The sequence below is a fragment of the Megalobrama amblycephala genome, linkage group LG1, assembly GCF_018812025.1.
Source record: "Megalobrama amblycephala isolate DHTTF-2021 linkage group LG1, ASM1881202v1, whole genome shotgun sequence".
Classification (NCBI taxonomy): domain Eukaryota; kingdom Metazoa; phylum Chordata; class Actinopteri; order Cypriniformes; family Xenocyprididae; genus Megalobrama; species Megalobrama amblycephala.
Genome location: NC_063044.1, coordinates 24,987,444 through 24,997,630, shown reverse-complemented (window position 1 = coordinate 24,997,630; position 10,187 = coordinate 24,987,444). Strand labels below are relative to the sequence as shown.

Below are 10,187 nucleotides of genomic sequence, written 5' to 3'. Positions count from 1 at the left end.
TTAGTTTGTCTTCAATAGATGGAATCAATCTGAATATTAAATCTTTAATAATTTACTGTGGCTTCCTTTGTGTAATGTTGTCTGGTTTGTCAGTCGAGTGTGCTCCGTCAAAGGGACCACCCATAGGGCAGTGCAGCGGCTGATGTCTGTGTGGAATAATGATGCGTCCCTCTGGGAAACACTAGGCTTGCTTCCTGTCCTCCGCGTGAAGGAATCATGCGTGAATGCCGTCTGTCTGATGGGGCGTTCTCATTCAATCAAACTGATCGCTGACACTTCAGTCACTTCCTAAATGTTTAATTTTTTTTTTGTGAACATTTGTGATATTTAGCAAACTGGACAGTAGTTTAAACTGATTTGGTTCCTTGTTACAACATTTGTTTAGTTTTGTCAGATTTAGATCATCTCTGGGTACATTTTCTTTTTCCTACAAACTATGGTTAAGTAGGTACACACAATGGTGTGCTTTTAATTGCTACTCTATTTGCATTTGTTGAATTTTTTCAGCTTCTTTTAAAATAAAATGTTTACTATTTTGACATCTTGAAACAAAATGCTTAAATCATTTTGCACAAATACATTGGATTAACAACATGAATGAAAGTGCCAAAGTTTAACTGATGAACTGATACTGAAGGAGGGACATGAACCCATATATAGAGACTAGAATATCCTAGGCTGCATTTACATGGCTCAAGTGACCCAATTCCGATTTTTTCCTCCCATTTGGCACAGATCGGATATGACCCACGAACATGGATACCGATATTCTCAGACCGGTTTCAGGCCTCATGCATATGCGGAAATAAATCTGATATGAATCGGATATGTGCACTTGCGTCTGCCACGTAAGCGGACAGTTCAGATATTCCCATCAATGAGAGTTGTGTCATTGAAAAAACGACGGTGGCAAATCATGTCAACTCAGGTGGACACCAACCACAGCGATTACAGCAGCGATCATTGCTACATTAACACAGACTGAAACAAGGGCTCTCTTTTTTTCTTTTTTCCTTAAAAGACCAATGTTTTATTGACCTTTAAAGTTGGTGCGGAAAGCAAAAGCTTGTATTATCATTTTCATCTATGTCCATTGCAAATTGCATCGGCCTAAGCTTTTGCGGGTCAGTCGTTTTTGCCAAATGTATAATGTATAATGTAAATGCATTTATCGGAAATGGGTCATTTTTAAAAGAAGATGTAAACTGGTCATCAAATAAAAAAAAATGGATATATTAAACAAATCGCAACCTGCAGTGTAAAAGTGTCGCTTGTTTATAATATGCATTCTTTTTCTGTCGTTTGTTTCAAATATTGTCTGTGTTCTGTGGTTTATAGATTCATTTTCTCCAGTTTTTTGATTGTTTTCCTTGCTGTTGTTTAATTAATTGACACAGTGATGTGTGCAGCTTCATTGATCTCCTAATGACTGATGAAATCCCCACACTGCTGTTTTTGCAGCCAAATGCCCCAGTTCCTGTTTTCCTCCACATTTAGCATGATGAAAGATCGGCTGTGAACATACATCTGAGCGCTGATCGCTTTATCAGGCGTCTTCAGCACAAGATCATATTCACATCCTCCATTCTCCACCATCAAATTTAGTAATGTCTGAATTCATTGCATGTGTACTGAATTATTTCTTGTTACTCTTTAATGTTGGATGAGTAGATAACCGTGTTATAATGTTGTGTTAATGTTATGAACATCCCACAAAAAGACATCACAGTTGATTGAAAAGACACATTTTAAAACAAAGAATATTTTCAATATCTTTCTTTTTATTGCAAACAATATGATACAAAAGATAAGCTTCTTTTAAGACGGTGGCATGTTTTACAGTTTTTTTTTTAATGAAATAAAGAATAAGGGAAAAAATAAATGCTGGTGTTTTCATAGAGATGTAGCCAACAGCCTGCAGAAATTCCAGTAAAAAAAAGGAAAAAAGTTCCAGTTGTTTCTATGACAGGTTTGATCAAGTTTCACAATTATAATCGGTTCTCAACTAGATTATCAAAAGAACATTTTTAGACAGTTTAAATGGAAACATTAACAAATGATAAATAAACGAGATGGTTAAAGTTTGCGCTACAACTAAATCTTAATCATCTCTGGAAACATTTTATCACAAATTAGTCGTACGAAGCCGAAGTACATGATAAAATGCAAATAGTATTACTTTCAAGTCAAATGAACACTAATGAATAAATTAAAGAAGTTAAGACTCGATGGCATCTGAAGGAATGACAACCTGACCAATGGTGAGCTGCGGAGGAGCCTCAGGTCAAAGGGCACTTCCTGTTTCTCCTCCAGCAGAGGCGATCTCTATAGGCACAGATGGATGAAGGCAGTTTTCACAGAAACAAGAGCTCAACTGATATGGCAACTCTGAAACGGCAGCCGCAGCTACGCTTTAGGCACGGACTCTAGAAGCATTCAGACTGTACATCTGTTCAACACTTCCCCCAGCTAACCTGCACACACTCTGCCCAAGCTTTAAGACCCCCCCCCCCCCAACAGATATATACAGAGGAAAATATCAGGAGTCTTTACAAAAATATCATCAGGGAGGTCACAGACAGCTGCGTATAAATCCCCCGATCCAACAAAACTGAGAAAAACAGATAACACATACACAGTACATACTAAAAATAATTATCTTGATCTGTCCTCACAGAGGATTTCTCTTTTGTTTCATTATATCTAGAAAAATATAATCACAACTCCAAGCAATGTAAAAAGGCACAGTTGGGAGCCATTCCGTTAGTTTCAGTACTTTAAAAGAACTCCAGCGTCTTCCCTCCGGCTACGAGAGCGTCTCTAGACGGCCGTTTAGTCTCTCATGGCCGGGACAGTTGGGTGTAGACCGGCTGCTGCTCCCAGTGCTGTGGGCTGTGGGCCTGTGGCACGGACGCGACGCCTGTCGTGTCGGCGATAGGGGTGTACATGGGCCTCTGGCTGGGGCTCATGTAGCTGAAAGCGGGGTACTGGCCCGTGGCGTGGCTGTAGTAGGAGTTGGCGGGACTCTGGTGCTCGGCGTACTCGTACTGCGTGCGGCCAATGGAGGGGTAGGAGGTGCTGTAGTGCTGCAGGTTGAAGGAGCCGTAGGTGACGTGCTGCGGGGAACCCTGCCGCTCGCTGTAGTGGCTGGGACTCAGCTGCTCGGTCTTGATCTGTGTCCTCTGCTGGCCTTGGCTCTGCTCGCCGCCGTTGGCCATCGTGCTCAACGAGTGCTGCTGCTGTTTGGACATCCAGCCGTGGGCTGCGGCCCCTCCGGCTTGAGAGCTGAGCCCGTAGCCGGCGGAGTACGCCTGCGCGCTGTTGGAGGCCGGGATCCCTGGGTGCCCGTGAGGAGGCAGGTACTGGTCAAACTCGTTGACATCGAAAGGCTCCATGTTGGAGATGACGTCACTGCTCAGCTCGCCGATATCTACTGCCCCAAAGTCGATGCCCTCCTGCAGCGGACGGCCTTCGCGCTTCAAGTCAGCTTTGCTGGATGGCAGATCTGTTTTGGGCGTTGTAGGAGGTGTGGGGGGACCTTGGGACTGACCTGATTTTCAAAACAGAGACAAGAAAAAAAAATTGTAATGTACTACCTGGCACAAATTATGTTACTGACGCAACCAGAAAGCTAATAAAGATAGACAGCGACATTAAGAAGGCCAGATAAGATTTATGAGTTTCCCTGCAGGCGTTACATAAGGTGCTGTTGCTCTGTGTTTTCAAGGGTAGTGCAAAGGCTGCCGGTTTGCCGATTTGCATTGAAACCTTCTGTGCTTCAAAGTTAAGGCGATGTTCAAGTACCTGAGTGGTCTCCGGGGGAGTGCACTTCACCCATGCTGGACGCGGGAGAGTCGGCCTGCTGCAGGGCTTTGAATATGGCGTTAGGAGAGATGTGGGTCTGCTCGCCATCCTCGGCTTCGGTTTGGCCGTTCTTGACGGATTTTCTCCGCCTGGGCTGGTACTTGTAGTCAGGGTGGTCTTTCTTGTGCTGGACCCTCAGACGCTCGGCCTCCTCCACAAACGGACGCTTCTCTCCCTCATTCAGTAGTCTACAAATATCCATGAGAAATGATCAACACTCAGATTTACTTTTTGTGCCTTCTTTCAGTTAATAAAAAACAAATGTGTTCTTTAAACAACTTTTTTCCTGAATCATATTAACCCCAAAACTATAGAAAACGATGATGTTTCATATCCAGTACAACATCTAGATAATTTCTTAAAACCGAAGATTTTCATCTACACAAATGAACTTTTTCTACACTCATGTGCATGTAAGGGTTAGTTTGCTATTTACTATTTAGTTGAACTATACTTTACCACCATTACCTTTATCTTTTCTCAAGCTTATCAGTATTGGCTTATAGGCATTAGTTAGTAAATTAAATAATGCAATGTAATATTAATAATACAAATACAAAGTCTTCCAGAATTTGCCTGGGCAACTGAATAAATAAATAAGTATTGCTCTGACTTCTGGAGATTTTCTAGCTTAAAAAAATACAATACAAATAAATCAAACGCAGTAACGTAAAATCAAGCTCTTACCTCCAGAGTTTCCCGAGGGTTTTGCTGAGCTCGGCGTTGTGTAGGTGCGGATACTGATCCGCCAGTTTCCTGCGCGCGGCTTGAGCCCAAACCATGAACGCGTTCATGGGTCTCTTCACGTGCGGTTTGTTCTTACTGGAGCCGTTGACTCGGACAGGCATGGGCACCAGGGTCCAGTCATACCCCTTCAGAACCTGCGACACCGCGTCTCTGATACACACGGGGAACTTGTCCTCCTCGTCCTTTTTAAACTCTCTCAGGTGCTGCTCCGCTCGGGTGTTCTCGCTGTCCGACCCAGATCCGGAGGGACACGGAGACCCGGCCGAATCCTCGGACATGCTCGGGCTGGGCGCGTCGGAGAGACTCTTGTCCTGCTCGTCGCTCATTTTCAGGTAGGAGTCGAAGAGATTCATGCAGAAGAGTGAAGAAAACTCTAGTGCAGCTGTAAAATCCTCCTGCAGGAGTTGAGATGAATGCGTTGAATGCGCGCGCCCCTGCGCAAAAGAGCTCCAAGTGTCAAAAGTTCCTCAGAACTGCTCAGATCTGCTTCTCGCAGGTAAATAAACATATGCAGCACGACATATATCACTGAGATGAGGACAAATCCTGTCTGAGTGTATTTGTGTGGAGATATAGAGAGGTTCTGCTCCCTCTCTCTCCAAATCACATCACTTATATATGGATGAATGGAGGCGGAGCAGAACCCGATCTCTCTCTCTCTCTCTCTCTCTCTCTCTCTCTCTCTCTCATACATACACTCAGTGCAAAAAGAAAAGAAAAATAAACATCAACATGATTGAAAATATAAAATCTACAAGAACTTGGTGCTCACCTGGTTCCTTGAGTATTTAGACTACACCATAACAATGCATAAACGTAGATGTGGTAAAGACCTAAGAGAACTGGTTTATTCAAAACTACAAATAGTTACACCAAGGGGGAAAAAAAATCAGCCAGCTGGTATTTTAATGTATGTACTATAGAAATGTACAAATGCATGTAGTATAGTAGTGGTGTGGTATAGTTGTATACAGCCTAATGCCTCTATATGATGCTACTTACTTTTGTTTCTTTTATTATATCGAAAGTATAAGCCTCACCGGATGACGTCTGGAGTGTAAAATCACTCTGTTTTCCATCTGAAGTCAGTTTTCTGCATTTATCCATTTTATATATCTATATGTCAAAGAAGTTCATAAGTGTAGAGGAGTGTTTGCATAGTTCAGTGTGTGTATTTCTGCTCAAATCACTCGTGTGTGCGAATGACAGCGCGCGGGGTTTGTTCGTTTTGTGACCGATAGGGGGCGACATGAGTTCAGAGACTCAACCCTACACTCATTCAGTGGTACAGCCCACAAACAACTGCTTTACTCCGTTTACTTTAAAGCAAACAACGAACTGAAAAATGGCTTTTCTTATTATCACTTTTTTTTTTCTTGAAATCTCAACACAGCATAGTTAATTACGGGAGCACCTTAATAATGTAACTATGTATTGCATCTACAAAAACCAAAACGGCTGGGCATGTTGTCACATGTTGTCTTTGTAAATTTCTTGTGCGATAATGATGGAAATGTTCAGTGGCTTTTTCATAGACAAGAATTTAACGTTACAGAAAGGCCAAGACTTTCCAAAAAAAAAAAAAAAAGCACTGGAATAAGAAAATATTATATGGCATGTGATGCGTTGTAGAATCTCTCAATGCTAAAAAAAAAAAAAAAAAAAAAAAAAAAAAAAAAATCAATGCTTTATTTATTTTTATCTTTTAATCTGTTAGTATTCTATAAGTTAATTTGTTGCATTGAAAACAAATAAATAAAACACATTAATGTTTTTTTATTGAAGTTAAAAACTTTTTTTAGTTTATTTCTTGCATTTTTTAATGCATTATTTGTGTGCTTGTTGTTGTTTTGATTTTGCATTCTTATTGCTTATGAATATGTATATTTCATGACATTTTTAAAAAGCATACATCATTATTAGCCTTACAAACAGTATTTTTATAGCTGTTAATCATTCAGCGCTACACAACAGTGAAATGAAGATTTTTCACTTGTATGAATGTGTGTCTGACTGTTTTTACTTTACTCATTATGAATAATGTTCATTAATATGCTCTCAGTATTTCTAAACTATAAGTTCAAACACAACAGTACAACAGCAACATCAATATAATACATCTTTGGTAGTAGAATTAGAAATTGCTCAGTTACTCTCTGTCTCTCTGTGTTTATTTGTGCAAGTAATGTTGTGGAAATGTAATTTTGGGCAGAACGTGGGCTACACATGTGTTCCTCATGAGCTACCTGAAATATCATGTTTAATAGATCACAGACGTGCGTCTGCCCTCTCTCTGTATCGCCAAATTACCACAATTACATGATGAGAAAAGCCGGCTTTTTCGCCTATTATAAAATGGGAAAATCATCTACACTACTGTTTAAAAGTTTGGTATCTGTACAATTTTGTATGTTTTTGAACGTCTCGTATGCTCACCTAGACTGCATTTATATCAAAGACATAATTTATATCATAAAAACAGTTAAAACAGTAATATTGTAAAGTATGATTATTATTACAATTTACAAAAGTGTTTTCAATGTGAATATATTTTTAAATGTAAAAGTCTTTAGTCTCACATGATCCTTCAGAAATCATTCAAATATGCTGATTCTATCTATCTATCTTTAAAATCCAACATCAAGAGTTTTTTTACGTTCTGCTTTTTATGGAATAAAAAATAAAAAAGATAATTGCAACTTTTTATCTCAGTTCTGACTTTTTTTCTCAGAATTGCATGATATAAACTGGCAAGAATCGTAAGAATTGTAAGATAAAAAGTCACAATTATCTTTTAAATTGTTTTATTCCGTGGCGTAAACAAGCTTCCATAGCTTTCATTTCATTGACAGTGCAGGTGAAGCAGGTTTCAGATCAGTGTGTCTTTCCTCAGCACCTCAGTATACACAGATGTAGCTGTTGGTGCAGCGGTTGAGTTTTACACACAGGTAGCAGAGGCGTGGGTGGGTTGTGCGGTATCAGCCGGTGGTCTTCAGGGAACTGATACAGCGGGTCCCTCCTTATTCTGCCCTGAGCGTGAAGCACCGTTCCTCGTACACTGTAACGCTGGGAAAATTCTCAGCTTTATTTCGAGCCCCAGTGTTAAAAACTGGGAGACAAACAGTGAAAGTCAACTGTTAAATCATGTCCCCCACTCCTGTTCACGCTTGCAGATTCTGTGGCTGTCAGCTGAGTGGCTTTCTTGGTGTGTGTGTATTTGTGAAGTAAGGCGTTCATGCTTGTGTGTCATGCTTGTATTGTTCCCCCATGTACTTTTATAATGCAATGTTTGTGGACAACCCTAAGTGATGTTTTCAAACAGTAAGATACTTTTATGGTACAAAACAGATGAATGCTGTTCTTTTGAGGACAAGCCACAACAGAGGCAATATTGGCTGAATCATGACAGTGCGAGATGGTTCGTTCAGAGCTGTAATTGCAGGTATCCTTGATACAATCAACATGTTCTCCAACCAATACGACCATATAGGTAATTTGTCACTGGGGTCATACGACCCATAGGAGCGTTTACTAAAGTGGCACCCCTATCGACAACAGAACACTTCATTTTAATTCATGAAATACGACCCATAGGAGCGTTTGCTAAAGTTGTGCCCCTATCGACAACAGGACATTTTCATTTTAATGCATTGTTCCCTTTTATCTGCATCATATATCAGGTTTCGCGTAGCTCAATTAGCAGAGAATTGCAATAACAATATGCAATCATGTGATCATGCAATCGTGGGTTCGATCCCAGGGAACACATGTGCTCATAAAGTGTATATGCACTATAAATCACTAAGGTTAGGTTTAGGGATGGGGTGGGTGTAGTCATTAATAAAAAAATGAGTTTTGCTAAATGGAAATAGGAGAAATGGTGTAAAAAGTCCACACATTGTATTTAAATGAACACGCATTTTGATTGGTAATGACAGTCATACGTCATTTCATGGCAACAGACGTAACACAACACTGTCATTATTTATATGCCAGCTAGAGGGCGCATGACTTTAAAATGTAAATATATGTCGTAATAAGGTGCTTGAAAAATGACCTATAGGGTCAGGTTTTTTTGGAGGACAGTCTCGATACAATGTATAGGATCCAATGATTAGCAAAGAAGAACTGCATAGCACTAGATTTTTATTGAATTCATTTACGAACAATTTTATCGAAACAATCGAGTAGTTGCGTAATGGCTTCACTGCGAAAATCTAGAATCCTGGCATTGTGGCTCTTTGTATTCATGTCTGAAATATGGTTCCCAGCTCAATGAGACTGAGTACTGCATACTTGCAGATTGCTGCGACCAATGGTTCTCAGTTCAGTTTACTGTTACTCGAGAACTGTATTGACAGGCTCACTCAGTCTGATTCGCAAACTAGTCAGAGTAGTCCATTACAAAGAGGGAAAACATCAGTTGTTCCAGCATCAGTTACTCCAGAAAGCAAGGTTAACTTACCGTCACATATACCCTGAATTCTCAGTTGATTTACCCAAACCTTGCTTGCTCGAGGAATACAGTTTCCAAAACTGCGGTCTGGATTAGGTTTAGTCAACCCAGAGTATGAAACTCAGAATTAACGGTAACCACACAAAGAAGTTCTCAACTGAGCACCGAATCCATGAGTCATAATGGAATTGGATGCTAAGAAGAAGCTGCTTCTTCTTTTGTTTAATGGAGATTTCCATTATTAGTGCATATCTCCACCTAGTGGGATGTTTTGCAATCTTATTTTAATCTTATCGTTTAATCTTTCTTAAGTTAGTTTTTTGGAACAATAATTATATTGTTTGTTTGATGTTAAATATGAATTAAAAAAGAGAGATGGATTGACCTAAAAAAACAGTCTGTGCTTTCAAAGATAATATGGCTGTATAAATTTATGGCGCTGAATACCTCTGAATCAAACTAAACCTGTTACATTTTAATTTTGTCTTTGTGCACCTGCAGTCTTTTAGCCCTGATGTGCCAAAACGCATTGGTGGTGAAATAAAAAGGTTTTTTTTCAACCACACTCTGATCATTCTGACCTCTCCACTTCACAAGTGTTGCTGGTATTGTTCAAAAATATACTCTTGTTTTTTCCTTCCATGCACCTTACTGATTTTGTGAAGTTGCACTAGAATAACCATACAACACTTATACATACACTGCCCTCCAAAAGTTTGGAAACGACCTAGAAAAGTGGGGTTTTGGACAATATTGGCATGATTCCTTTTTAATTTGTGATAATTTTGCACTGATAAGGGACAACACAAAACTACGAAAACGTATTTTATTATACAAACAGTTTATACATAAAAAAAAAAAACGTAAATTTTCGATTAATCAAAATATCCACCATTAGCAGCTATCTGACCTAAACTGGGTTCTAATTGGTTCATTGTATTCTAATCAATTGTTGAAGCTATTAAGGTGTGCTCCTGACCCAAAAATCTTTTACAAACCTGGGCCAAGTTTAAACCATAACCAGGCATCACAGCTGGCAAAGGGGCATGTCTGACTTTGACATGTATTTATTGCCATTATTATGTAATCAAAATGAAAATTATTATTGCTTCAATGATAA

The 10,187-nt window shown here is 39.7% G+C and overlaps 1 protein-coding gene across 1 annotated transcript; it reads right to left on the bottom strand.

The window, feature by feature from the left end:
- Window positions 1-1,761: 1,761 nt before the first annotated feature.
- Window positions 1,762-5,211, bottom strand: LOC125265635 (transcription factor Sox-9-A-like). Its single transcript, XM_048185999.1, has 3 exons — window positions 4,552-5,211; window positions 3,805-4,052; window positions 1,762-3,550 (listed from the first exon to the last, which is right to left on the bottom strand). The coding sequence occupies exons 1-3, from the start codon at window positions 4,962-4,964 to the stop codon at window positions 2,841-2,843; spliced, it is 1,371 nt and encodes a 456-aa protein (XP_048041956.1). The 5' UTR covers window positions 4,965-5,211; the 3' UTR covers window positions 1,762-2,840.
- Window positions 5,212-10,187: the final 4,976 nt, after the last annotated feature.

Excerpts from the sequence above, each read along its gene's own strand:
- LOC125265635 (XM_048185999.1), bottom strand. The coding sequence starts at position 4,964 with ATGAATCTCTTCGACTCCTACCTGAAAATGAGCGACGAGCAGGACAAG. Across the intron at positions 4,053-4,551 it reads ACCCTCGGGAAACTCTGGAG|ACTACTGAATGAGGGAGAGA; the intron begins GTAAGAGCTTGA and ends GGATATTTGTAG. Across the intron at positions 3,551-3,804 it reads CTCCCCCGGAGACCACTCAG|GTCAGTCCCAAGGTCCCCCC; the intron begins GTACTTGAACAT and ends TTTGAAAATCAG.